The following is a 26436-nucleotide window of genomic DNA, read 5'->3' on the forward strand; positions in this document are numbered from 1 at the left end:
ATTGGTAGAAGATCACGAAATGCATTAGCAAAGTTGACGTAGACGCCGTACTACGCGCCTGTTCCGACATCAAACGGAAGCTTCGCCGAACAGCATCCAATTACGGATCGGTTTGAAATGTTCACTAATTTTTGGCCAACAATGGAGAACGTATCTTCTAATTTCAATCGAATCGTTTGTCTTTTTTTTTTGACAGGTTGAGAAAAAAAATCCAAAATTTGTGTTGCCACCCGTTAACTTTTTTTGTTTTAGTAATTTTAATAACGAAAGTTTTCAGCAAAGGACCAGCCGACCGAAACGTTTTCCGCAGGTCGCCAAATTACGAGCACTTCCGCTCGAGCAAATATGTACAAAAATGAAATAATTTTATATAGAGAGAAGTTTTCTTTCGATTGGATAGCACCGAAAAGGTTTTCCAATTGCTAGAAGGTTCAAATTAACCTATTTTCCACAATTCAGTTTGCACGTGCCGCCATAGTCGGATACATGATTTGATAATATTCGGCCATACGCTTAAAACAGAATGTTCAGCGGGTGTTAGTTTGGACGGTGCGGACAGTGCAGTAAATTGAATGCAAACTTCCAGTGTACTTTTCACAAGCAGTAATTCGATTTTGGTTGATTTAAAACAACAGTCCGTAAAATTTTACCGGCACCGATCGAATAGTAACTTCCAACCGTCATCTACGCGTTCCCAAACAGAGCCGATGAATACGATCCTAAACAACAGACACCGGACCCCCGGTTATCATATTCGCAGACTTGCATCATCGTGCATCCATCGACTCGTCGTCTACAACTGTGTGTGTGGAAGAAAACCAAACCAAACGAACGCGCAATGGCTGAAACTGCTATCGACGTTGCTGCTACGGCCCCTGCCGTCGTCGCCTCTCCGCCAGCCGCCAAAGCGCCACCGAAGCAGGCGGCCAAGGCTAGCAAGAGTGACGCCAAGAAACCGAAAAAATCTTCAACCCATCCACCAGTGAGTGAGATGGTTCTGGCTGCCATCCGGACCCTGAAGGAACGGAGCGGATCATCACTGCAGGCGATCAAAAAGTACATCGCCGCCAACTACATGTGTGACGTCGCCAGGCTGGCTCCGTTTATCCGGAAGGCTTTGAAAACGGGTGTCGAGAAGGGAAACATCACCCAGACCAAGGGTACCGGTGCTTCCGGATCGTTTAAGGTGACGGTCGAAGCAAAGAAACCGGCTGGCGATAAGAAACCACCATCGGGTGCAGCGAAAAAACCGAAGAAATCGGCTACTAAATCCGGGGAGAAGAAAAATCCGCCGGCTGGTGGTGGTGAGAAGACCAGCAAGCCAAAGGCGGCGATCCCGGCCGCTAAGAAATCGGCTACGAAGAAAGCGAAAGCTGCTGCCCCTGCAAAGGCGGTAACGGCTGCCACTAAACAGAAAGCCACCAAACCATCGAAGGCTGCAGCGAACAAGCCGAGGGCACCTAAGCCAAAGAAGGCCGCCACCGCCCCGAAGAAGGTCACCGCCGGCAAGAAGTAAATTCCCGACAACGTGCGCGTCCCCCCAAAACAACAGTCCTTTTCAGGACTAACAAAATTGTAAAGAATTGATTGATGCTTATTTTCCGTTAATGCTCCGTTCCCCCCATGAGTTTTCTAGCTTGAGCAGCAGCGCGCGCACACACCCGCATTCAACTGGCTGTCGATTGGCAAGATAAATCAGTCGTCGTTAGTTTGATTAAACAAATCACTATAGTAAATAGGCGCGGTTTCTTGCTCAGATAAACGTACGTACGTACAGGTAAATTAATAGTAGGCCGTGGTTTTCTGTTGCCTTAACAAACAAACAAACAAACAGAGCAAGTATAATATTACTCTGATTAGCAAACAACGCGCTTATTTTGGCTATAATAAAACAGAGAAAAATTGGCTGGCACAATAAACAAACGAACGAACGATAATTACCGATTTTTTAGCCTAAATTGACGAACGTATTGTATTGTTCAACTTTGCGATTATGAATTGTGTTGGGTATTTAATTATTAACGTTCAACGCAGATCAGAAGTTTGAAGGCTGGGAAGTGCATTGTATTAACAAGTATGATCCAGAAATGTGTTCTTTTTGCGGCAGAATTTTCATACGCAGGGGCTGTTTTAGACTGACTGAGTAGAATATAGACGATAAAGGGGTAGAAAAAAGACTGTTTTCCGTCTTAACAAAAACAATCAACTAGCGGTAAGGGGAAAGACTACTTCCACAAACTACAGCAATTGATTTGGTGATGATTTGAAAAATGGACAGAGAAACAAAAATGACAACGACGTTTTTGCTCTAATGAAACAAACAAACAAACAACAACAACTAATGTTTATATAAACTATGTGTACACATTTCAATTCAACTCTTTACCAGAACGTGTTTTGGTGGCCCTGAAAAGGGCCGATGACGATGGGGTGGTGGTGTGTGACATCCGGCGGCGGGGCGGGCGACACGTTTACTTCGAGCTGGTATACTTGGTAACGGCCTTGGTACCTTCCGATACGGCATGTTTCGCCAGCTCTCCCGGTAACAGCAAACGAACGGCGGTCTGTACCTCGCGGGAGGTGATCGTCGACCGTCGGTTGTAATGGGCCAGACGAGATGCTTCGTTAGCAATACGCTCGAAGATGTCGTTCACGAAGCTATTCATGATGCTCATCGCCTTCGACGAGACACCGGTGTCCGGATGGACCTGCTTCAGCACCTTGTAGATGTAGATAGCGTAGCTTTCCTTGCGCCGTTGCTTTCGCTTCTTCTTCTCTCCTCCTCCTGCTTTTGTGGCGATGTTCTTCTGTGCCTTGCCACCGCCGCCGCCGGATTTTTTCACAGCCTTTCCGCTGGCTTTCGGTGCCATAGTAACGACGTGGTTGTGCTGCTGTTAACGCTCTCGATGCGAACTGCGCTGACTGATTGGTAGCAAAAATCACTACATATCGCTTATATACGATCGTGTAGCGAGACGAAGGTTCGTCCTTTTTTGTGTTTAGCGCGTTTCGTTCGTTCGCTACTCCGCCCCTTTGGCGAACGATGTGCAATGAAGCGAATGCATAACAAGGGGTGCTGTGTGCGCGAGTGGCATCAGTGTTACTCGTATTGTCTACGTGACTACACACGAACGCGCACAGCGATAAACCTACAACAATGTCTGCACGCGGTAAAGGAGGAAAAGTGAAGGGAAAGCCAAAATCCCGCTCAGTTCGTGCCGGTCTCCAGTTCCCTGTTGGCCGAATTCACCGTCTGCTGAGGAAGGGAAATTATGCTGAACGTGTCGGTGCCGGAGCACCCGTCTACTTGGCAGCTGTGATGGAATATCTTGCCGCCGAAGTACTGGAGCTGGCAGGAAACGCTGCTCGCGATAACAAAAAGACCAGAATCATCCCCCGTCATCTGCAGCTGGCCATTCGAAATGACGAAGAGCTGAACAAACTGCTCTCCGGTGTGACCATTGCTCAGGGTGGCGTGTTGCCTAACATACAGGCCGTACTGCTGCCGAAGAAGACTGAAAAGAGGGCCTCCGCAGCAACTTAAATCCCGCTCCTTTCTAGCCGTAAAAACCGCCCTTTTCAGGGCGACTATTTTCTTCTGATAAAAAGAGTTAATTTGATTTTCACTCCGATAATCATCAACGTACATTTCTGTGAGCATTGCACAAGTTTTTTTTTTTTGCAATGCTCGTCAGACGCTTAATAATAGTTTCCCTCATATCATGGCATTGACGATTTCACCCAATCTCTCAAAAGTTCACTCATCGATTTGGTGCTAAATCACAAATCGGCCGCGCAAGATTTCCCTCAATGGGTCTTGTTTTTCACACGCTACTACTGTCGATCGGTACGAGGTGGTGCTGCTGGCAAAAAATCCCCCATCGGCGTGCTGTCTAACAAACACACACAGCCACCCGCCTGAGCATTTTTGGAGGGAAACGGAAAATTTCTGCTAATAATTCTTAGTAAAATATGATTGGTTGTGGTCCTGAAAAGGACCGTTTGTTGCTGTTTCGTTCTGGGGGGTGATGGGCACACACCAAATTTAGGCCCGCTCCCCACGGATCCGGCGAGCCAGTTGGATGTCTTTCGGCATGATGGTCACTCGCTTGGCATGGATAGCGCACAGATTGGTATCCTCGAACAAACCAACCAGGTAAGCCTCGCTGGCTTCTTGAAGGGCCATGACGGCTGAGCTCTGGAAGCGCAGATCGGTTTTGAAGTCCTGCGCGATCTCACGAACCAGACGCTGGAAGGGCAGCTTGCGGATTAGTAGCTCTGTCGACTTCTGATAGCGACGAATTTCTCGCAGCGCGACAGTTCCTGGTCTGTAGCGATGGGGCTTCTTAACGCCACCCGTAGCTGGGGCACTTTTACGGGCAGCCTTCGTTGCCAACTGTTTGCGGGGAGCTTTCCCTCCGGTGGACTTGCGGGCGGTCTGTTTCGTACGGGCCATGGCGCGAAAATTCTGCTCTACTACTGATACCACTGTGATGCTGTTCAAACGACGAATGATGACCAAAACAGACCGACCGATTTTTTTTATAGTCGCGAATAAACACTACTATCGCCTGTCTCGCTCGTGTACGTGCCATGTGCCTTTTCGTTCTGTATACGGTTCGATTCGGCTACTATACTTCCCCCACCATTTCCATTCCGGAGCCAGTGTTGCCAGACTTGATTTTTTCAGCTTTTCATTAGATTTGCAAAAAAATATTCCTAAAAAGAAAAACTATGTATGAGCAAAAAAAAATCGCCTAGAAATCAATAAAATTCCAACAGTAGAAGAATATCAAACAGAAATAGTTTGTTCATCAGTAACAATTTGTTCCATCATAGATCAGTATCAGATATCGATATTTAAGTACCATAGAAGCCAATATAACGTACCATGTAGACGGATGTATAGAAAATCTTTATAAGTTAAAAAAAAAACCCGTTTGTTTTTCGATTTACTTTTTCTTTCTTTCTTTTTCAGGAGAATCAATTTCTGGGCAATCGTTTTCCAGGGAAAATGCTACCATGTCAGCATTAGTCCGGATAAAGCAGATTTCGGCAATCCCAAGCTACTAAAACAGTGGCAACAGTGAACTTCGTGTTCGCGCTATTTCCCCTTCAAACCAACACATCACGAGTAAGCATATAGATAGCAGCCATGGTAATCTTCCTATGCGGCGGCGACTGAGAATGTGTGTGCATCAGTATAAAAGCGCTACTCAATGGGCCGAATTGCAACATTCGGTATTGGAATCTCGCTGCTGCAGGTGTGCTGCGCTAGCCTACTAAGTTATTACCTACAACAACCAAGAAGATGACTGGCCGTGGCAAAGGAGGCAAAGGGCTCGGCAAGGGAGGCGCTAAGCGGCACCGCAAGGTGCTTCGTGACAATATCCAGGGCATCACCAAACCCGCCATTCGTCGTCTGGCTCGACGTGGAGGAGTGAAGCGAATCTCCGGTTTGATATACGAGGAAACCCGTGGTGTGCTGAAGATTTTTCTGGAAAACGTTATCCGGGACGCTGTGACGTACACTGAACATGCCAAACGGAAGACCGTCACTGCGATGGATGTCGTCTATGCGCTTAAACGCCAGGGACGCACATTGTACGGTTTTGGTGGTTAAGCCCTACCACGACGTTCACGACAACACAAAAGGCCCTTTTCAGGGCCACCAAATGTTTAGAAAAAAGAATTAGTTTGAAATGTATCCTTCATAATTTTCATCCACGTTGCAGGGGCGTACTGTTTAATGTGCGATTTTGATGGATATGCGAGAGACCGTCGTAACACTACAACGCGCTCAGTCGCTGGGTTTCCCTTTTTTCATATATGCATTTCCTTTTTCTTTCTCCTGAGCTTGCGTATCATGGGACAAAACGGCTCGTTTCTCGATAGCAACGAACCGCCGACCGACTCTTTTTTTCGCGCGCGCACGTTTTAGCTTACCACGCTTTCACCTACCTGTCTACCTATGAATTTGCGTACCTTTAATTGGTCTGAATGATAAAAGTAAAGTTGATGGCTGGTGAGTTAGTACTGTATCAATCAGGAAGCAATTACAACACACACACACACACACACACAGGAAGAGAGAGAGAGAGAGAGAGAGAGAGAGAGAGAGAGAGAGAGAGAGAGATTGAGCAACCGTAAAAAAGTCCAGCTTGTGATCTGTGTCGGGGGACAAGCGTTCCCATCGATGCGTGCGCTGAAGCGCCTGGGTGTGATGGTCGACGCGTGCGGTTTATCAGCTCACAGCCATGTACACAACGATGTAGCGAGTTGATCAGTACATCCTAAATAATAGAATTTTGAGTTAGCCAAAGCAATTCGAAATAACACTGATGATTAGAGCACTAAAATCAAAATCCGCAACTAAAATGTTGGATTTTTTTCGAGGTATTTCTCTCTGTCTGTCTCTGCCGTCGAAACAAGAAAGCATTTCGCGAGCGCGTTGTACGGTTCTACGAGCAACACAAGAATCTCGGCGAAAAGTGCACGGTACAATATTTCAAAGGGGAAAACGTTGCGCCGTCGACTGTTTACAACACCTTTCGACGGTGCAATCTCAATGCCGCTTGCCGGTTGATAAAAAAATTATTTTGGCTAAATATTTTGTTTTGCACGAAGCAAGTTACTTCCCTCGCAAAAAAAAGCAAAAAAAAAAAAAAAACAATCGTTCCCGAATACCCACTCGATCCCATTTGTACCCTAAAAAGCACAACCCGCTTCACAATTTGCTTCAGTGTCGCCCAATCGCAGATTTCTTCGGGATTTCGTTTTGAGAGCCACGAATTGCAAACAAGTTGATTGGTAGAAGATCACGAAATGCATTAGCAAAGTTGACGTAGACGCCGTACTACGCGCCTGTTCCGACATCAAACGGAAGCTTCGCCGAACAGCATCCAATTACGGATCGGTTTGAAATGTTCACTAATTTTTGGCCAACAATGGAGAACGTATCTTCTAATTTCAATCGAATCGTTTGTCTTTTTTTTTTGACAGGTTGAGAAAAAAAATCCAAAATTTGTGTTGCCACCCGTTAACTTTTTTTGTTTTAGTAATTTTAATAACGAAAGTTTTCAGCAAAGGACCAGCCGACCGAAACGTTTTCCGCAGGTCGCCAAATTACGAGCACTTCCGCTCGAGCAAATATGTACAAAAATGAAATAATTTTATATAGAGAGAAGTTTTCTTTCGATTGGATAGCACCGAAAAGGTTTTCCAATTGCTAGAAGGTTCAAATTAACCTATTTTCCACAATTCAGTTTGCACGTGCCGCCATAGTCGGATACATGATTTGATAATATTCGGCCATACGCTTAAAACAGAATGTTCAGCGGGTGTTAGTTTGGACGGTGCGGACAGTGCAGTAAATTGAATGCAAACTTCCAGTGTACTTTTCACAAGCAGTAATTCGATTTTGGTTGATTTAAAACAACAGTCCGTAAAATTTTACCGGCACCGATCGAATAGTAACTTCCAACCGTCATCTACGCGTTCCCAAACAGAGCCGATGAATACGATCCTAAACAACAGACACCGGACCCCCGGTTATCATATTCGCAGACTTGCATCATCGTGCATCCATCGACTCGTCGTCTACAACTGTGTGTGTGGAAGAAAACCAAACCAAACGAACGCGCAATGGCTGAAACTGCTATCGACGTTGCTGCTACGGCCCCTGCCGTCGTCGCCTCTCCGCCAGCCGCCAAAGCGCCACCGAAGCAGGCGGCCAAGGCTAGCAAGAGTGACGCCAAGAAACCGAAAAAATCTTCAACCCATCCACCAGTGAGTGAGATGGTTCTGGCTGCCATCCGGACCCTGAAGGAACGGAGCGGATCATCACTGCAGGCGATCAAAAAGTACATCGCCGCCAACTACATGTGTGACGTCGCCAGGCTGGCTCCGTTTATCCGGAAGGCTTTGAAAACGGGTGTCGAGAAGGGAAACATCACCCAGACCAAGGGTACCGGTGCTTCCGGATCGTTTAAGGTGACGGTCGAAGCAAAGAAACCGGCTGGCGATAAGAAACCACCATCGGGTGCAGCGAAAAAACCGAAGAAATCGGCTACTAAATCCGGGGAGAAGAAAAATCCGCCGGCTGGTGGTGGTGAGAAGACCAGCAAGCCAAAGGCGGCGATCCCGGCCGCTAAGAAATCGGCTACGAAGAAAGCGAAAGCTGCTGCCCCTGCAAAGGCGGTAACGGCTGCCACTAAACAGAAAGCCACCAAACCATCGAAGGCTGCAGCGAACAAGCCGAGGGCACCTAAGCCAAAGAAGGCCGCCACCGCCCCGAAGAAGGTCACCGCCGGCAAGAAGTAAATTCCCGACAACGTGCGCGTCCCCCCAAAACAACAGTCCTTTTCAGGACTAACAAAATTGTAAAGAATTGATTGATGCTTATTTTCCGTTAATGCTCCGTTCCCCCCATGAGTTTTCTAGCTTGAGCAGCAGCGCGCGCACACACCCGCATTCAACTGGCTGCCGATTGGCAAGATAAATCAGTCGTCGTTAGTTTGATTAAACAAATCACTATAGTAAATAGGCGCGGTTTCTTGCTCAGATAAACGTACGTACGTACAGGTAAATTAATAGTAGGCCGTGGTTTTCTGTTGCCTTAACAAACAAACAAACAAACAGAGCAAGTATAATATTACTCTGATTAGCAAACAACGCGCTTATTTTGGCTATAATAAAACAGAGAAAAATTGGCTGGCACAATAAACAAACGAACGAACGATAATTACCGATTTTTTAGCCTAAATTGACGAACGTATTGTATTGTTCAACTTTGCGATTATGAATTGTGTTGGGTATTTAATTATTAACGTTCAACGCAGATCAGAAGTTTGAAGGCTGGGAAGTGCATTGTATTAACAAGTATGATCCAGAAATGTGTTCTTTTTGCGGCAGAATTTTCATACGCAGGGGCTGTTTTAGACTGACTGAGTAGAATATAGACGATAAAGGGGTAGAAAAAAGACCGTTTTCCGTCTTAACAAAAACAATCAACTAGCGGTAAGGGGAAAGACTACTTCCACAAACTACAGCAATTGATTTGGTGATGATTTGAAAAATGGACAGAGAAACAAAAATGACAACGACGTTTTTGCTCTAATGAAACAAACAAACAAACAACAACAACTAATGTTTATATAAACTATGTGTACACATTTCAATTCAACTCTTTACCAGAACGTGTTTTGGTGGCCCTGAAAAGGGCCGATGACGATGGGGTGGTGGTGTGTGACATCCGGCGGCGGGGCGGGCGACACGTTTACTTCGAGCTGGTATACTTGGTAACGGCCTTGGTACCTTCCGATACGGCATGTTTCGCCAGCTCTCCCGGTAACAGCAAACGAACGGCGGTCTGTACCTCGCGGGAGGTGATCGTCGACCGTCGGTTGTAATGGGCCAGACGAGATGCTTCGTTAGCAATACGCTCGAAGATGTCGTTCACGAAGCTATTCATGATGCTCATCGCCTTCGACGAGACACCGGTGTCCGGATGGACCTGCTTCAGCACCTTGTAGATGTAGATAGCGTAGCTTTCCTTGCGCCGTTGCTTTCGCTTCTTCTTCTCTCCTCCTCCTGCTTTTGTGGCGATGTTCTTCTGTGCCTTGCCACCGCCGCCGCCGGATTTTTTCACAGCCTTTCCGCTGGCTTTCGGTGCCATAGTAACGACGTGGTTGTGCTGCTGTTAACGCTCTCGATGCGAACTGCGCTGACTGATTGGTAGCAAAAATCACTACATATCGCTTATATACGATCGTGTAGCGAGACGAAGGTTCGTCCTTTTTTGTGTTTAGCGCGTTTCGTTCGTTCGCTACTCCGCCCCTTTGGCGAACGATGTGCAATGAAGCGAATGCATAACAAGGGGTGCTGTGTGCGCGAGTGGCATCAGTGTTACTCGTATTGTCTACGTGACTACACACGAACGCGCACAGCGATAAACCTACAACAATGTCTGCACGCGGTAAAGGAGGAAAAGTGAAGGGAAAGCCAAAATCCCGCTCAGTTCGTGCCGGTCTCCAGTTCCCTGTTGGCCGAATTCACCGTCTGCTGAGGAAGGGAAATTATGCTGAACGTGTCGGTGCCGGAGCACCCGTCTACTTGGCAGCTGTGATGGAATATCTTGCCGCCGAAGTACTGGAGCTGGCAGGAAACGCTGCTCGCGATAACAAAAAGACCAGAATCATCCCCCGTCATCTGCAGCTGGCCATTCGAAATGACGAAGAGCTGAACAAACTGCTCTCCGGTGTGACCATTGCTCAGGGTGGCGTGTTGCCTAACATACAGGCCGTACTGCTGCCGAAGAAGACTGAAAAGAGGGCCTCCGCAGCAACTTAAATCCCGCTCCTTTCTAGCCGTAAAAACCGCCCTTTTCAGGGCGACTATTTTCTTCTGATAAAAAGAGTTAATTTGATTTTCACTCCGATAATCATCAACGTACATTTCTGTGAGCATTGCACAAGTTTTTTTTTTTTGCAATGCTCGTCAGACGCTTAATAATAGTTTCCCTCATATCATGGCATTGACGATTTCACCCAATCTCTCAAAAGTTCACTCATCGATTTGGTGCTAAATCACAAATCGGCCGCGCAAGATTTCCCTCAATGGGTCTTGTTTTTCACACGCTACTACTGTCGATCGGTACGAGGTGGTGCTGCTGGCAAAAAATCCCCCATCGGCGTGCTGTCTAACAAACACACACAGCCACCCGCCTGAGCATTTTTGGAGGGAAACGGAAAATTTCTGCTAATAATTCTTAGTAAAATATGATTGGTTGTGGTCCTGAAAAGGACCGTTTGTTGCTGTTTCGTTCTGGGGGGTGATGGGCACACACCAAATTTAGGCCCGCTCCCCACGGATCCGGCGAGCCAGTTGGATGTCTTTCGGCATGATGGTCACTCGCTTGGCATGGATAGCGCACAGATTGGTATCCTCGAACAAACCAACCAGGTAAGCCTCGCTGGCTTCTTGAAGGGCCATGACGGCTGAGCTCTGGAAGCGCAGATCGGTTTTGAAGTCCTGCGCGATCTCACGAACCAGACGCTGGAAGGGCAGCTTGCGGATTAGTAGCTCTGTCGACTTCTGATAGCGACGAATTTCTCGCAGCGCGACAGTTCCTGGTCTGTAGCGATGGGGCTTCTTAACGCCACCCGTAGCTGGGGCACTTTTACGGGCAGCCTTCGTTGCCAACTGTTTGCGGGGAGCTTTCCCTCCGGTGGACTTGCGGGCGGTCTGTTTCGTACGGGCCATGGCGCGAAAATTCTGCTCTACTACTGATACCACTGTGATGCTGTTCAAACGACGAATGATGACCAAAACAGACCGACCGATTTTTTTTATAGTCGCGAATAAACACTACTATCGCCTGTCTCGCTCGTGTACGTGCCATGTGCCTTTTCGTTCTGTATACGGTTCGATTCGGCTACTATACTTCCCCCACCATTTCCATTCCGGAGCCAGTGTTGCCAGACTTGATTTTTTCAGCTTTTCATTAGATTTGCAAAAAAATATTCCTAAAAAGAAAAACTATGTATGAGCAAAAAAAAATCGCCTAGAAATCAATAAAATTCCAACAGTAGAAGAATATCAAACAGAAATAGTTTGTTCATCAGTAACAATTTGTTCCATCATAGATCAGTATCAGATATCGATATTTAAGTACCATAGAAGCCAATATAACGTACCATGTAGACGGATGTATAGAAAATCTTTATAAGTTAAAAAAAAAACCCGTTTGTTTTTCGATTTACTTTTTCTTTCTTTCTTTTTCAGGAGAATCAATTTCTGGGCAATCGTTTTCCAGGGAAAATGCTACCATGTCAGCATTAGTCCGGATAAAGCAGATTTCGGCAATCCCAAGCTACTAAAACAGTGGCAACAGTGAACTTCGTGTTCGCGCTATTTCCCCTTCAAACCAACACATCACGAGTAAGCATATAGATAGCAGCCATGGTAATCTTCCTATGCGGCGGCGACTGAGAATGTGTGTGCATCAGTATAAAAGCGCTACTCAATGGGCCGAATTGCAACATTCGGTATTGGAATCTCGCTGCTGCAGGTGTGCTGCGCTAGCCTACTAAGTTATTACCTACAACAACCAAGAAGATGACTGGCCGTGGCAAAGGAGGCAAAGGGCTCGGCAAGGGAGGCGCTAAGCGGCACCGCAAGGTGCTTCGTGACAATATCCAGGGCATCACCAAACCCGCCATTCGTCGTCTGGCTCGACGTGGAGGAGTGAAGCGAATCTCCGGTTTGATATACAAGAAAACCCGTGGTGTGCTGAAGATTTTTCTGGAAAACGTTATCCGGGACGCTGTGACGTACACTGAACATGCCAAACGGAAGACCGTCACTGCGATGGATGTCGTCTATGCGCTTAAACGCCAGGGACGCACATTGTACGGTTTTGGTGGTTAAGCCCTACCACGACGTTCACGACAACACAAAAGGCCCTTTTCAGGGCCACCAAATGTTTAGAAAAAAGAATTAGTTTGAAATGTATCCTTCATAATTTTCATCCACGTTGCAGGGGCGTACTGTTTAATGTGCGATTTTGATGGATATGCGAGAGACCGTCGTAACACTACAACGCGCTCAGTCGCTGGGTTTCCCTTTTTTCATATATGCATTTCCTTTTTCTTTCTCCTGAGCTTGCGTATCATGGGACAAAACGGCTCGTTTCTCGATAGCAACGAACCGCCGACCGACTCTTTTTTTCGCGCGCGCACGTTTTAGCTTACCACGCTTTCACCTACCTGTCTACCTATGAATTTGCGTACCTTTAATTGGTCTGAATGATAAAAGTAAAGTTGATGGCTGGTGAGTTAGTACTGTATCAATCAGGAAGCAATTACAACACACACACACACACACACACACAGGAAGAGAGAGAGAGAGAGAGAGAGAGAGAGAGAGAGAGAGAGAGAGAGAGAGAGAGAGAGAGAGAGAGAGAGATTGAGCAACCGTAAAAAAGTCCAGCTTGTGATCTGTGTCGGGGGACAAGCGTTCCCATCGATGCGTGCGCTGAAGCGCCTGGGTGTGATGGTCGACGCGTGCGGTTTATCAGCTCACAGCCATGTACACAACGATGTAGCGAGTTGATCAGTACATCCTAAATAATAGAATTTTGAGTTAGCCAAAGCAATTCGAAATAACACTGATGATTAGAGCACTAAAATCAAAATCCGCAACTAAAATGTTGGATTTTTTTCGAGGTATTTCTCTCTGTCTGTCTCTGCCGTCGAAACAAGAAAGCATTTCGCGAGCGCGTTGTACGGTTCTACGAGCAACACAAGAATCTCGGCGAAAAGTGCACGGTACAATATTTCAAAGGGGAAAACGTTGCGCCGTCGACTGTTTACAACACCTTTCGACGGTGCAATCTCAATGCCGCTTGCCGGTTGATAAAAAAATTATTTTGGCTAAATATTTTGTTTTGCACGAAGCAAGTTACTTCCCTCGCAAAAAAAAGCAAAAAAAAAAAAAAACAATCGTTCCCGAATACCCACTCGATCCCATTTGTACCCTAAAAAGCACAACCCGCTTCACAATTTGCTTCAGTGTCGCCCAATCGCAGATTTCTTCGGGATTTCGTTTTGAGAGCCACGAATTGCAAACAAGTTGATTGGTAGAAGATCACGAAATGCATTAGCAAAGTTGACGTAGACGCCGTACTACGCGCCTGTTCCGACATCAAACGGAAGCTTCGCCGAACAGCATCCAATTACGGATCGGTTTGAAATGTTCACTAATTTTTGGCCAACAATGGAGAACGTATCTTCTAATTTCAATCGAATCGTTTGTCTTTTTTTTTTGACAGGTTGAGAAAAAAAATCCAAAATTTGTGTTGCCACCCGTTAACTTTTTTTGTTTTAGTAATTTTAATAACGAAAGTTTTCAGCAAAGGACCAGCCGACCGAAACGTTTTCCGCAGGTCGCCAAATTACGAGCACTTCCGCTCGAGCAAATATGTACAAAAATGAAATAATTTTATATAGAGAGAAGTTTTCTTTCGATTGGATAGCACCGAAAAGGTTTTCCAATTGCTAGAAGGTTCAAATTAACCTATTTTCCACAATTCAGTTTGCACGTGCCGCCATAGTCGGATACATGATTTGATAATATTCGGCCATACGCTTAAAACAGAATGTTCAGCGGGTGTTAGTTTGGACGGTGCGGACAGTGCAGTAAATTGAATGCAAACTTCCAGTGTACTTTTCACAAGCAGTAATTCGATTTTGGTTGATTTAAAACAACAGTCCGTAAAATTTTACCGGCACCGATCGAATAGTAACTTCCAACCGTCATCTACGCGTTCCCAAACAGAGCCGATGAATACGATCCTAAACAACAGACACCGGACCCCCGGTTATCATATTCGCAGACTTGCATCATCGTGCATCCATCGACTCGTCGTCTACAACTGTGTGTGTGGAAGAAAACCAAACCAAACGAACGCGCAATGGCTGAAACTGCTATCGACGTTGCTGCTACGGCCCCTGCCGTCGTCGCCTCTCCGCCAGCCGCCAAAGCGCCACCGAAGCAGGCGGCCAAGGCTAGCAAGAGTGACGCCAAGAAACCGAAAAAATCTTCAACCCATCCACCAGTGAGTGAGATGGTTCTGGCTGCCATCCGGACCCTGAAGGAACGGAGCGGATCATCACTGCAGGCGATCAAAAAGTACATCGCCGCCAACTACATGTGTGACGTCGCCAGGCTGGCTCCGTTTATCCGGAAGGCTTTGAAAACGGGTGTCGAGAAGGGAAACATCACCCAGACCAAGGGTACCGGTGCTTCCGGATCGTTTAAGGTGACGGTCGAAGCAAAGAAACCGGCTGGCGATAAGAAACCACCATCGGGTGCAGCGAAAAAACCGAAGAAATCGGCTACTAAATCCGGGGAGAAGAAAAATCCGCCGGCTGGTGGTGGTGAGAAGACCAGCAAGCCAAAGGCGGCGATCCCGGCCGCTAAGAAATCGGCTACGAAGAAAGCGAAAGCTGCTGCCCCTGCAAAGGCGGTAACGGCTGCCACTAAACAGAAAGCCACCAAACCATCGAAGGCTGCAGCGAACAAGCCGAGGGCACCTAAGCCAAAGAAGGCCGCCACCGCCCCGAAGAAGGTCACCGCCGGCAAGAAGTAAATTCCCGACAACGTGCGCGTCCCCCCAAAACAACAGTCCTTTTCAGGACTAACAAAATTGTAAAGAATTGATTGATGCTTATTTTCCGTTAATGCTCCGTTCCCCCCATGAGTTTTCTAGCTTGAGCAGCAGCGCGCGCACACACCCGCATTCAACTGGCTGCCGATTGGCAAGATAAATCAGTCGTCGTTAGTTTGATTAAACAAATCACTATAGTAAATAGGCGCGGTTTCTTGCTCAGATAAACGTACGTACGTACAGGTAAATTAATAGTAGGCCGTGGTTTTCTGTTGCCTTAACAAACAAACAAACAAACAGAGCAAGTATAATATTACTCTGATTAGCAAACAACGCGCTTATTTTGGCTATAATAAAACAGAGAAAAATTGGCTGGCACAATAAACAAACGAACGAACGATAATTACCGATTTTTTAGCCTAAATTGACGAACGTATTGTATTGTTCAACTTTGCGATTATGAATTGTGTTGGGTATTTAATTATTAACGTTCAACGCAGATCAGAAGTTTGAAGGCTGGGAAGTGCATTGTATTAACAAGTATGATCCAGAAATGTGTTCTTTTTGCGGCAGAATTTTCATACGCAGGGGCTGTTTTAGACTGACTGAGTAGAATATAGACGATAAAGGGGTAGAAAAAAGACCGTTTTCCGTCTTAACAAAAACAATCAACTAGCGGTAAGGGGAAAGACTACTTCCACAAACTACAGCAATTGATTTGGTGATGATTTGAAAAATGGACAGAGAAACAAAAATGACAACGACGTTTTTGCTCTAATGAAACAAACAAACAAACAACAACAACTAATGTTTATATAAACTATGTGTACACATTTCAATTCAACTCTTTACCAGAACGTGTTTTGGTGGCCCTGAAAAGGGCCGATGACGATGGGGTGGTGGTGTGTGACATCCGGCGGCGGGGCGGGCGACACGTTTACTTCGAGCTGGTATACTTGGTAACGGCCTTGGTACCTTCCGATACGGCATGTTTCGCCAGCTCTCCCGGTAACAGCAAACGAACGGCGGTCTGTACCTCGCGGGAGGTGATCGTCGACCGTCGGTTGTAATGGGCCAGACGAGATGCTTCGTTAGCAATACGCTCGAAGATGTCGTTCACGAAGCTATTCATGATGCTCATCGCCTTCGACGAGACACCGGTGTCCGGATGGACCTGCTTCAGCACCTTGTAGATGTAGATAGCGTAGCTTTCCTTGCGCCGTTGCTTTCGCTTCTTCTTCTCTCCTCCTCCTGCTTTTGTGGCGATGTTCTTCTGTGCCTTGCCACCGCCGCCGCCGGATTTTTTCACAGCCTTTCCGCTGGCTTTCGGTGCCATAGTAACGACGTGGTTGTGCTGCTGTTAACGCTCTCGATGCGAACTGCGCTGACTGATTGGTAGCAAAAATCACTACATATCGCTTATATACGATCGTGTAGCGAGACGAAGGTTCGTCCTTTTTTGTGTTTAGCGCGTTTCGTTCGTTCGCTACTCCGCCCCTTTGGCGAACGATGTGCAATGAAGCGAATGCATAACAAGGGGTGCTGTGTGCGCGAGTGGCATCAGTGTTACTCGTATTGTCTACGTGACTACACACGAACGCGCACAGCGATAAACCTACAACAATGTCTGCACGCGGTAAAGGAGGAAAAGTGAAGGGAAAGCCAAAATCCCGCTCAGTTCGTGCCGGTCTCCAGTTCCCTGTTGGCCGAATTCACCGTCTGCTGAGGAAGGGAAATTATGCTGAACGTGTCGGTGCCGGAGCACCCGTCTACTTGGCAGCTGTGATGGAATATCTTGCCGCCGAAGTACTGGAGCTGGCAGGAAACGCTGCTCGCGATAACAAAAAGACCAGAATCATCCCCCGTCATCTGCAGCTGGCCATTCGAAATGACGAAGAGCTGAACAAACTGCTCTCCGGTGTGACCATTGCTCAGGGTGGCGTGTTGCCTAACATACAGGCCGTACTGCTGCCGAAGAAGACTGAAAAGAGGGCCTCCGCAGCAACTTAAATCCCGCTCCTTTCTAGCCGTAAAAACCGCCCTTTTCAGGGCGACTATTTTCTTCTGATAAAAAGAGTTAATTTGATTTTCACTCCGATAATCATCAACGTACATTTCTGTGAGCATTGCACAAGTTTTTTTTTTTTGCAATGCTCGTCAGACGCTTAATAATAGTTTCCCTCATATCATGGCATTGACGATTTCACCCAATCTCTCAAAAGTTCACTCATCGATTTGGTGCTAAATCACAAATCGGCCGCGCAAGATTTCCCTCAATGGGTCTTGTTTTTCACACGCTACTACTGTCGATCGGTACGAGGTGGTGCTGCTGGCAAAAAATCCCCCATCGGCGTGCTGTCTAACAAACACACACAGCCACCCGCCTGAGCATTTTTGGAGGGAAACGGAAAATTTCTGCTAATAATTCTTAGTAAAATATGATTGGTTGTGGTCCTGAAAAGGACCGTTTGTTGCTGTTTCGTTCTGGGGGGTGATGGGCACACACCAAATTTAGGCCCGCTCCCCACGGATCCGGCGAGCCAGTTGGATGTCTTTCGGCATGATGGTCACTCGCTTGGCATGGATAGCGCACAGATTGGTATCCTCGAACAAACCAACCAGGTAAGCCTCGCTGGCTTCTTGAAGGGCCATGACGGCTGAGCTCTGGAAGCGCAGATCGGTTTTGAAGTCCTGCGCGATCTCACGAACCAGACGCTGGAAGGGCAGCTTGCGGATTAGTAGCTCTGTCGACTTCTGATAGCGACGAATTTCTCGCAGCGCGACAGTTCCTGGTCTGTAGCGATGGGGCTTCTTAACGCCACCCGTAGCTGGGGCACTTTTACGGGCAGCCTTCGTTGCCAACTGTTTGCGGGGAGCTTTCCCTCCGGTGGACTTGCGGGCGGTCTGTTTCGTACGGGCCATGGCGCGAAAATTCTGCTCTACTACTGATACCACTGTGATGCTGTTCAAACGACGAATGATGACCAAAACAGACCGACCGATTTTTTTTATAGTCGCGAATAAACACTACTATCGCCTGTCTCGCTCGTGTACGTGCCATGTGCCTTTTCGTTCTGTATACGGTTCGATTCGGCTACTATACTTCCCCCACCATTTCCATTCCGGAGCCAGTGTTGCCAGACTTGATTTTTTCAGCTTTTCATTAGATTTGCAAAAAAATATTCCTAAAAAGAAAAACTATGTATGAGCAAAAAAAAATCGCCTAGAAATCAATAAAATTCCAACAGTAGAAGAATATCAAACAGAAATAGTTTGTTCATCAGTAACAATTTGTTCCATCATAGATCAGTATCAGATATCGATATTTAAGTACCATAGAAGCCAATATAACGTACCATGTAGACGGATGTATAGAAAATCTTTATAAGTTAAAAAAAAAACCCGTTTGTTTTTCGATTTACTTTTTCTTTCTTTCTTTTTCAGGAGAATCAATTTCTGGGCAATCGTTTTCCAGGGAAAATGCTACCATGTCAGCATTAGTCCGGATAAAGCAGATTTCGGCAATCCCAAGCTACTAAAACAGTGGCAACAGTGAACTTCGTGTTCGCGCTATTTCCCCTTCAAACCAACACATCACGAGTAAGCATATAGATAGCAGCCATGGTAATCTTCCTATGCGGCGGCGACTGAGAATGTGTGTGCATCAGTATAAAAGCGCTACTCAATGGGCCGAATTGCAACATTCGGTATTGGAATCTCGCTGCTGCAGGTGTGCTGCGCTAGCCTACTAAGTTATTACCTACAACAACCAAGAAGATGACTGGCCGTGGCAAAGGAGGCAAAGGGCTCGGCAAGGGAGGCGCTAAGCGGCACCGCAAGGTGCTTCGTGACAATATCCAGGGCATCACCAAACCCGCCATTCGTCGTCTGGCTCGACGTGGAGGAGTGAAGCGAATCTCCGGTTTGATATACGAGGAAACCCGTGGTGTGCTGAAGATTTTTCTGGAAAACGTTATCCGGGACGCTGTGACGTACACTGAACATGCCAAACGGAAGACCGTCACTGCGATGGATGTCGTCTATGCGCTTAAACGCCAGGGACGCACATTGTACGGTTTTGGTGGTTAAGCCCTACCACGACGTTCACGACAACACAAAAGGCCCTTTTCAGGGCCACCAAATGTTTAGAAAAAAGAATTAGTTTGAAATGTATCCTTCATAATTTTCATCCACGTTGCAGGGGCGTACTGTTTAATGTGCGATTTTGATGGATATGCGAGAGACCGTCGTAACACTACAACGCGCTCAGTCGCTGGGTTTCCCTTTTTTCATATATGCATTTCCTTTTTCTTTCTCCTGAGCTTGCGTATCATGGGACAAAACGGCTCGTTTCTCGATAGCAACGAACCGCCGACCGACTCTTTTTTTCGCGCGCGCACGTTTTAGCTTACCACGCTTTCACCTACCTGTCTACCTATGAATTTGCGTACCTTTAATTGGTCTGAATGATAAAAGTAAAGTTGATGGCTGGTGAGTTAGTACTGTATCAATCAGGAAGCAATTACAACACACACACACACACACACACAGGAAGAGAGAGAGAGAGAGAGAGAGAGAGAGAGAGAGAGAGAGAGATTGAGCAACCGTAAAAAAGTCCAGCTTGTGATCTGTGTCGGGGGACAAGCGTTCCCATCGATGCGTGCGCTGAAGCGCCTGGGTGTGATGGTCGACGCGTGCGGTTTATCAGCTCACAGCCATGTACACAACGATGTAGCGAGTTGATCAGTACATCCTAAATAATAGAATTTTGAGTTAGCCAAAGCAATTCGAAATAACACTGATGATTAGAGCACTAAAATCAAAATCCGCAACTAAAATGTTGGATTTTTTTCGAGGTATTTCTCTCTGTCTGTCTCTGCCGTCGAAACAAGAAAGCATTTCGCGAGCGCGTTGTACGGTTCTACGAGCAACACAAGAATCTCGGCGAAAAGTGCACGGTACAATATTTCAAAGGGGAAAACGTTGCGCCGTCGACTGTTTACAACACCTTTCGACGGTGCAATCTCAATGCCGCTTGCCGGTTGATAAAAAAATTATTTTGGCTAAATATTTTGTTTTGCACGAAGCAAGTTACTTCCCTCGCAAAAAAAAGCAAAAAAAAAAAAAAACAATTGTTCCCGAATACCCACTCGATCCCATTTGTACCCTAAAAAGCACAACCCGCTTCACAATTTGCTTCAGTGTCGCCCAATCGCAGATTTCTTCGGGATTTCGTTTTGAGAGCCACGAATTGCAAACAAGTTGATTGGTAGAAGATCACGAAATGCATTAGCAAAGTTGACGTAGACGCCGTACTACGCGCCTGTTCCGACATCAAACGGAAGCTTCGCCGAACAGCATCCAATTACGGATCGGTTTGAAATGTTCACTAATTTTTGGCCAACAATGGAGAACGTATCTTCTAATTTCAATCGAATCGTTTGTCTTTTTTTTTGACAGGTTGAGAAAAAAAATCCAAAATTTGTGTTGCCACCCGTTAACTTTTTTTGTTTTAGTAATTTTAATAACGAAAGTTTTCAGCAAAGGACCAGCCGACCGAAACGTTTTCCGCAGGTCGCCAAATTACGAGCACTTCCGCTCGAGCAAATATGTACAAAAATGAAATAATTTTATATAGAGAGAAGTTTTCTTTCGATTGGATAGCACCGAAAAGGTTTTCCAATTGCTAGAAGGTTCAAATTAACCTATTTTCCACAATTCAGTTTGCACGTGCCGCCATAGTCGGATACATGATTTGATAATATTCGGCCATACGCTTAAAACAGAATGTTCAGCGGGTGTTAGTTTGGACGGTGCGGACAGTGCAGTAAATTGAATGCAAACTTCCAGTGTACTTTTCACAAGCAGTAATTCGATTTTGGTTGATTTAAAACAACAGTCCGTAAAATTTTACCGGCACCGATCGAATAGTAACTTCCAACCGTCATCTACGCGTTCCCAAACAGAGCCGATGAATACGATCCTAAACAACAGACACCGGACCCCCGGTTATCATATTCGCAGACTTGCATCATCGTGCATCCATCGACTCGTCGTCTACAACTGTGTGTGTGGAAGAAAACCAAACCAAACGAACGCGCAATGGCTGAAACTGCTATCGACGTTGCTGCTACGGCCCCTGCCGTCGTCGCCTCTCCGCCAGCCGCCAAAGCGCCACCGAAGCAGGCGGCCAAGGCTAGCAAGAGTGACGCCAAGAAACCGAAAAAATCTTCAACCCATCCACCAGTGAGTGAGATGGTTCTGGCTGCCATCCGGACCCTGAAGGAACGGAGCGGATCATCACTGCAGGCGATCAAAAAGTACATCGCCGCCAACTACATGTGTGACGTCGCCAGGCTGGCTCCGTTTATCCGGAAGGCTTTGAAAACGGGTGTCGAGAAGGGAAACATCACCCAGACCAAGGGTACCGGTGCTTCCGGATCGTTTAAGGTGACGGTCGAAGCAAAGAAACCGGCTGGCGATAAGAAACCACCATCGGGTGCAGCGAAAAAACCGAAGAAATCGGCTACTAAATCCGGGGAGAAGAAAAATCCGCCGGCTGGTGGTGGTGAGAAGACCAGCAAGCCAAAGGCGGCGATCCCGGCCGCTAAGAAATCGGCTACGAAGAAAGCGAAAGCTGCTGCCCCTGCAAAGGCGGTAACGGCTGCCACTAAACAGAAAGCCACCAAACCATCGAAGGCTGCAGCGAACAAGCCGAGGGCACCTAAGCCAAAGAAGGCCGCCACCGCCCCGAAGAAGGTCACCGCCGGCAAGAAGTAAATTCCCGACAACGTGCGCGTCCCCCCAAAACAACAGTCCTTTTCAGGACTAACAAAATTGTAAAGAATTGATTGATGCTTATTTTCCGTTAATGCTCCGTTCCCCCCATGAGTTTTCTAGCTTGAGCAGCAGCGCGCGCACACACCCGCATTCAACTGGCTGCCGATTGGCAAGATAAATCAGTCGTCGTTAGTTTGATTAAACAAATCACTATAGTAAATAGGCGCGGTTTCTTGCTCAGATAAACGTACGTACGTACAGGTAAATTAATAGTAGGCCGTGGTTTTCTGTTGCCTTAACAAACAAACAGAGCAAGTATAATATTACTCTGATTAGCAAACAACGCGCTTATTTTGGCTATAATAAAACAGAGAAAAATTGGCTGGCACAATAAACAAACGAACGAACGATAATTACCGATTTTTTAGCCTAAATTGACGAACGTATTGTATTGTTCAACTTTGCGATTATGAATTGTGTTGGGTATTTAATTATTAACGTTCAACGCAGATCAGAAGTTTGAAGGCTGGGAAGTGCATTGTATTAACAAGTATGATCCAGAAATGTGTTCTTTTTGCGGCAGAATTTTCATACGCAGGGGCTGTTTTAGACTGACTGAGTAGAATATAGACGATAAAGGGGTAGAAAAAAAACCGTTTTCCGTCTTAACAAAAACAATCAACTAGCGGTAAGGGGAAAGACTACTTCCACAAACTACAGCAATTGATTTGGTGATGATTTGAAAAATGGACAGAGAAACAAAAATGACAACGACGTTTTTGCTCTAATGAAACAAACAAACAAACAAACAACAACAACTAATGTTTATATAAACTATGTGTACACATTTCAATTCAACTCTTTACCAGAACGTGTTTTGGTGGCCCTGAAAAGGGCCGATGACGATGGGGTGGTGGTGTGTGACATCCGGCGGCGGGGCGGGCGACACGTTTACTTCGAGCTGGTATACTTGGTAACGGCCTTGGTACCTTCCGATACGGCATGTTTCGCCAGCTCTCCCGGTAACAGCAAACGAACGGCGGTCTGTACCTCGCGGGAGGTGATCGTCGACCGTCGGTTGTAATGGGCCAGACGAGATGCTTCGTTAGCAATACGCTCGAAGATGTCGTTCACGAAGCTATTCATGATGCTCATCGCCTTCGACGAGACACCGGTGTCCGGATGGACCTGCTTCAGCACCTTGTAGATGTAGATAGCGTAGCTTTCCTTGCGCCGTTGCTTTCGCTTCTTCTTCTCTCCTCCTCCTGCTTTTGTGGCGATGTTCTTCTGTGCCTTGCCACCGCCGCCGCCGGATTTTTTCACAGCCTTTCCGCTGGCTTTCGGTGCCATAGTAACGACGTGGTTGTGCTGCTGTTAACGCTCTCGATGCGAACTGCGCTGACTGATTGGTAGCAAAAATCACTACATATCGCTTATATACGATCGTGTAGCGAGACGAAGGTTCGTCCTTTTTTGTGTTTAGCGCGATTCGTTCGTTCGCTACTCCGCCCCTTTGGCGAACGATGTGCAATGAAGCGAATGCATAACAAGGGGTGCTGTGTGCGCGAGTGGCATCAGTGTTACTCGTATTGTCTACGTGACTACACACGAACGCGCACAGCGATAAACCTACAACAATGTCTGCACGCGGTAAAGGAGGAAAAGTGAAGGGAAAGCCAAAATCCCGCTCAGTTCGTGCCGGTCTCCAGTTCCCTGTTGGCCGAATTCACCGTCTGCTGAGGAAGGGAAATTATGCTGAACGTGTCGGTGCCGGAGCACCCGTCTACTTGGCAGCTGTGATGGAATATCTTGCCGCCGAAGTACTGGAGCTGGCAGGAAACGCTGCTCGCGATAACAAAAAGACCAGAATCATCCCCCGTCATCTGCAGCTGGCCATTCGAAATGACGAAGAGCTGAACAAACTGCTCTCCGGTGTGACCATTGCTCAGGGTGGCGTGTTGCCTAACATACAGGCCGTACTGCTGCCGAAGAAGACTGAAAAGAGGGCCTCCGCAGCAACTTAAATCCCGCTCCTTTCTAGCCGTAAAAACCGCCCTTTTCAGGGCGACTATTTTCTTCTGATAAAAAGAGTTAATTTGATTTTCACTCCGATAATCATCAACGTACATTTCTGTGAGCATTGCACAAGTTTTTTTTTTTTGCAATGCTCGTCAGACGCTTAATAATAGTTTCCCTCATATCATGGCATTGACGATTTCACCCAATCTCTCAAAAGTTCACTCATCGATTTGGTGCTAAATCACAAATCGGCCGCGCAAGATTTCCCTCAATGGGTCTTGTTTTTCACACGCTACTACTGTCGATCGGTACGAGGTGGTGCTGCTGGCAAAAAATCCCCCATCGGCGTGCTGTCTAACAAACACACACAGCCACCCGCCTGAGCATTTTTGGAGGGAAACGGAAAATTTCTGCTAATAATTCTTAGTAAAATATGATTGGTTGTGGTCCTGAAAAGGACCGTTTGTTGCTGTTTCGTTCTGGGGGGTGATGGGCACACACCAAATTTAGGCCCGCTCCCCACGGATCCGGCGAGCCAGTTGGATGTCTTTCGGCATGATGGTCACTCGCTTGGCATGGATAGCGCACAGATTGGTATCCTCGAACAAACCAACCAGGTAAGCCTCGCTGGCTTCTTGAAGGGCCATGACGGCTGAGCTCTGGAAGCGCAGATCGGTTTTGAAGTCCTGCGCGATCTCACGAACCAGACGCTGGAAGGGCAGCTTGCGGATTAGTAGCTCTGTCGACTTCTGATAGCGACGAATTTCTCGCAGCGCGACAGTTCCTGGTCTGTAGCGATGGGGCTTCTTAACGCCACCCGTAGCTGGGGCACTTTTACGGGCAGCCTTCGTTGCCAACTGTTTGCGGGGAGCTTTCCCTCCGGTGGACTTGCGGGCGGTCTGTTTCGTACGGGCCATGGCGCGAAAATTCTGCTCTACTACTGATACCACTGTGATGCTGTTCAAACGACGAATGATGACCAAAACAGACCGACCGATTTTTTTTATAGTCGCGAATAAACACTACTATCGCCTGTCTCGCTCGTGTACGTGCCATGTGCCTTTTCGTTCTGTATACGGTTCGATTCGGCTACTATACTTCCCCCACCATTTCCATTCCGGAGCCAGTGTTGCCAGACTTGATTTTTTCAGCTTTTCATTAGATTTGCAAAAAAATATTCCTAAAAAGAAAAACTATGTATGAGCAAAAAAAATCGCCTAGAAATCAATAAAATTCCAACAGTAGAAGAATATCAAACAGAAATAGTTTGTTCATCAGTAACAATTTGTTCCATCATAGATCAGTATCAGATATCGATATTTAAGTACCATAGAAGCCAATATAACGTACCATGTAGACGGATGTATAGAAAATCTTTATAAGTTAAAAAAAAAACCCGTTTGTTTTTCGATTTACTTTTTCTTTCTTTCTTTTTCAGGAGAATCAATTTCCGGGCAATCGTTTTCCAGGGAAAATGCTACCATGTCAGCATTAGTCCGGATAAAGCAGATTTCGGCAATCCCAAGCTACTAAAACAGTGGCAACAGTGAACTTCGTGTTCGCGCTATTTCCCCTTCAAACCAACACATCACGAGTAAGCATATAGATAGCAGCCATGGTAATCTTCCTATGCGGCGGCGACTGAGAATGTGTGTGCATCAGTATAAAAGCGCTACTCAATGGGCCGAATTGCAACATTCAGTCTTTGTCTGACCAGCGAGCTGTACGGACGCTTTTGTACACGCGCGTAAGCAAGCAAAGTCGAAGTGACGTGGAAAAATACAGTGGATTTATTTTTCGTTTCCCGCGAGTGTGACAACCGGCATAGACCGGGAAAGCATCCGCTGCCCTTTTTCGGCTGGGTAGCGCCGACGGGAGTAAACATAGAGTCGCCAGCAGAAAGTTAACATTAGCGAACTCATATATGTTGAAAAAGTGATATGTGAATTGTAGCAAATTTCCCGTGTTAGTGACAACCGGCATTGACCGGGGAAGCATCCGCTGCCTTTTCATTTGGATGACGATACCGGGAGTGAAAAAACCGCACACGAGAAGTGACAAGAACGGTGCAAAAGCCGCCATCAGAAAAGTGACGCCACTGGTAGTGAAAAAGCCGCCATTAGTGCAGTGAGGTGGCTGGAGGTTTTTAAAAAACAAAGTGATCGTATGTGAAAAACTACTATCGGAAGAAAAATTGACGTTATCGGTGAGAAAAACCACCATTGAAGATCCCGCTGGCAGTGAAAAAACCGCCATCGGTAGAGTGACGCGGTCGGCGATCAAAAGTGAAACGGTCGTGAAGCAATCGTGGAAAAAACCGACGTGGTGACGTGGTCGGTGTGTGAGTAGAGAGAGACGCAATTGGCTGTAAAAAACCCTGTCGGAATAGTGACGTTTTTGTAAAACCGGTTATTGTTGCCAGTGCACTTTATTTCTCGATTTTCTCTGCAATAAAACATTGAAGTGAG

At 46.5% G+C, this 26436-nt stretch overlaps 12 protein-coding genes across 12 annotated transcripts; 11 read left to right on the top strand and 1 right to left on the bottom strand.

Annotated features, from left to right (window-relative positions):
• Positions 1-838: 838 nt before the first annotated feature.
• LOC131695975 (histone H1A, sperm-like) lies at positions 839-2134 on the top strand. Its single transcript, XM_058984505.1, has 2 exons — positions 839-1393; positions 2108-2134. Exons 1-2 carry the CDS (start codon positions 839-841, stop codon positions 2132-2134), a joined length of 582 nt encoding a protein of 193 aa, XP_058840488.1.
• Positions 2135-2471: 337 nt separating this feature from the next.
• On the bottom strand, positions 2472-2792 carry LOC131695977 (histone H2B, gonadal-like; the record flags this gene model as incomplete). Its single annotated transcript, XM_058984506.1, has 1 exon — positions 2472-2792. A coding segment is annotated over one exon (321 nt), but the record flags the coding sequence as incomplete, so codon positions are not given.
• Positions 2793-3157: 365 nt separating this feature from the next.
• LOC131695978 (histone H2A-beta, sperm-like) lies at positions 3158-5090 on the top strand. Its single transcript, XM_058984507.1, has 2 exons — positions 3158-3408; positions 4979-5090. Exons 1-2 carry the CDS (start codon positions 3158-3160, stop codon positions 5088-5090), a joined length of 363 nt encoding a protein of 120 aa, XP_058840490.1.
• Positions 5091-5311: 221 nt separating this feature from the next.
• Positions 5312-5623, top strand: LOC131695852 (histone H4-like). The gene has a single exon (XM_058984388.1). The coding sequence runs from the start codon at positions 5312-5314 to the stop codon at positions 5621-5623; it is 312 nt and encodes a 103-aa protein (XP_058840371.1).
• Positions 5624-7644: 2021 nt separating this feature from the next.
• On the top strand, positions 7645-8940 carry LOC131695979 (histone H1A, sperm-like). Its single transcript, XM_058984508.1, has 2 exons — positions 7645-8199; positions 8914-8940. Exons 1-2 carry the CDS (start codon positions 7645-7647, stop codon positions 8938-8940), a joined length of 582 nt encoding a protein of 193 aa, XP_058840491.1.
• A 1023-nt stretch (positions 8941-9963) lies between these two features.
• On the top strand, positions 9964-11896 carry LOC131695980 (histone H2A-beta, sperm-like). The gene is made up of 2 exons (XM_058984510.1): positions 9964-10214; positions 11785-11896. The coding sequence occupies exons 1-2, from the start codon at positions 9964-9966 to the stop codon at positions 11894-11896; spliced, it is 363 nt and encodes a 120-aa protein (XP_058840493.1).
• Positions 11897-12117: 221 nt separating this feature from the next.
• Positions 12118-12429, top strand: LOC131695868 (histone H4-like). Its single transcript, XM_058984404.1, has one exon. It carries the CDS (start codon positions 12118-12120, stop codon positions 12427-12429), a length of 312 nt encoding a protein of 103 aa, XP_058840387.1.
• Positions 12430-14473: 2044 nt separating this feature from the next.
• On the top strand, positions 14474-15769 carry LOC131695981 (histone H1A, sperm-like). The gene is made up of 2 exons (XM_058984511.1): positions 14474-15028; positions 15743-15769. The coding sequence occupies exons 1-2, from the start codon at positions 14474-14476 to the stop codon at positions 15767-15769; spliced, it is 582 nt and encodes a 193-aa protein (XP_058840494.1).
• Positions 15770-16792: 1023 nt separating this feature from the next.
• On the top strand, positions 16793-18725 carry LOC131695982 (histone H2A-beta, sperm-like). The gene is made up of 2 exons (XM_058984512.1): positions 16793-17043; positions 18614-18725. Exons 1-2 carry the CDS (start codon positions 16793-16795, stop codon positions 18723-18725), a joined length of 363 nt encoding a protein of 120 aa, XP_058840495.1.
• Positions 18726-18946: 221 nt separating this feature from the next.
• On the top strand, positions 18947-19258 carry LOC131695850 (histone H4-like). Its single transcript, XM_058984386.1, has one exon. It carries the CDS (start codon positions 18947-18949, stop codon positions 19256-19258), a length of 312 nt encoding a protein of 103 aa, XP_058840369.1.
• A 2013-nt stretch (positions 19259-21271) lies between these two features.
• Positions 21272-22559, top strand: LOC131695983 (histone H1A, sperm-like). Its single transcript, XM_058984513.1, has 2 exons — positions 21272-21826; positions 22533-22559. The coding sequence occupies exons 1-2, from the start codon at positions 21272-21274 to the stop codon at positions 22557-22559; spliced, it is 582 nt and encodes a 193-aa protein (XP_058840496.1).
• Positions 22560-23586: 1027 nt separating this feature from the next.
• On the top strand, positions 23587-25518 carry LOC131695984 (histone H2A-beta, sperm-like). The gene is made up of 2 exons (XM_058984514.1): positions 23587-23837; positions 25407-25518. The coding sequence occupies exons 1-2, from the start codon at positions 23587-23589 to the stop codon at positions 25516-25518; spliced, it is 363 nt and encodes a 120-aa protein (XP_058840497.1).
• The last annotated feature ends 918 nt before the right edge of the window (positions 25519-26436 follow it).

The sequence above is a fragment of the Topomyia yanbarensis genome, unplaced genomic scaffold (genome assembly GCF_030247195.1).
Source record: "Topomyia yanbarensis strain Yona2022 unplaced genomic scaffold, ASM3024719v1 HiC_scaffold_6, whole genome shotgun sequence".
Lineage (NCBI taxonomy): Eukaryota > Metazoa > Arthropoda > Insecta > Diptera > Culicidae > Topomyia > Topomyia yanbarensis.

Bases quoted from the DNA above. Each gene is read 5' to 3' on its own strand.
- LOC131695850 (XM_058984386.1), top strand. From the start codon at position 18,947: ATGACTGGCCGTGGCAAAGGAGGCAAAGGGCTCGGCAAGGGAGGCGCT.
- LOC131695984 (XM_058984514.1), top strand. From the start codon at position 23,587: ATGTCTGCACGCGGTAAAGGAGGAAAAGTGAAGGGAAAGCCAAAATCC. The intron at 23,838-25,406 runs GCTGGCCATTCG...TTTCTTTTTCAG, and splicing joins ATCATCCCCCGTCATCTGCA to GAGAATCAATTTCCGGGCAA.
- LOC131695983 (XM_058984513.1), top strand. From the start codon at position 21,272: ATGGCTGAAACTGCTATCGACGTTGCTGCTACGGCCCCTGCCGTCGTC. The intron at 21,827-22,532 runs GTAACGGCTGCC...TTTTTGCGGCAG, and splicing joins CTGCTGCCCCTGCAAAGGCG to AATTTTCATACGCAGGGGCT.
- LOC131695980 (XM_058984510.1), top strand. From the start codon at position 9,964: ATGTCTGCACGCGGTAAAGGAGGAAAAGTGAAGGGAAAGCCAAAATCC. The intron at 10,215-11,784 runs GCTGGCCATTCG...TTTCTTTTTCAG, and splicing joins ATCATCCCCCGTCATCTGCA to GAGAATCAATTTCTGGGCAA.
- LOC131695982 (XM_058984512.1), top strand. From the start codon at position 16,793: ATGTCTGCACGCGGTAAAGGAGGAAAAGTGAAGGGAAAGCCAAAATCC. The intron at 17,044-18,613 runs GCTGGCCATTCG...TTTCTTTTTCAG, and splicing joins ATCATCCCCCGTCATCTGCA to GAGAATCAATTTCTGGGCAA.
- LOC131695981 (XM_058984511.1), top strand. From the start codon at position 14,474: ATGGCTGAAACTGCTATCGACGTTGCTGCTACGGCCCCTGCCGTCGTC. The intron at 15,029-15,742 runs GTAACGGCTGCC...TTTTTGCGGCAG, and splicing joins CTGCTGCCCCTGCAAAGGCG to AATTTTCATACGCAGGGGCT.
- LOC131695975 (XM_058984505.1), top strand. From the start codon at position 839: ATGGCTGAAACTGCTATCGACGTTGCTGCTACGGCCCCTGCCGTCGTC. The intron at 1,394-2,107 runs GTAACGGCTGCC...TTTTTGCGGCAG, and splicing joins CTGCTGCCCCTGCAAAGGCG to AATTTTCATACGCAGGGGCT.
- LOC131695979 (XM_058984508.1), top strand. From the start codon at position 7,645: ATGGCTGAAACTGCTATCGACGTTGCTGCTACGGCCCCTGCCGTCGTC. The intron at 8,200-8,913 runs GTAACGGCTGCC...TTTTTGCGGCAG, and splicing joins CTGCTGCCCCTGCAAAGGCG to AATTTTCATACGCAGGGGCT.
- LOC131695978 (XM_058984507.1), top strand. From the start codon at position 3,158: ATGTCTGCACGCGGTAAAGGAGGAAAAGTGAAGGGAAAGCCAAAATCC. The intron at 3,409-4,978 runs GCTGGCCATTCG...TTTCTTTTTCAG, and splicing joins ATCATCCCCCGTCATCTGCA to GAGAATCAATTTCTGGGCAA.
- LOC131695868 (XM_058984404.1), top strand. From the start codon at position 12,118: ATGACTGGCCGTGGCAAAGGAGGCAAAGGGCTCGGCAAGGGAGGCGCT.
- LOC131695852 (XM_058984388.1), top strand. From the start codon at position 5,312: ATGACTGGCCGTGGCAAAGGAGGCAAAGGGCTCGGCAAGGGAGGCGCT.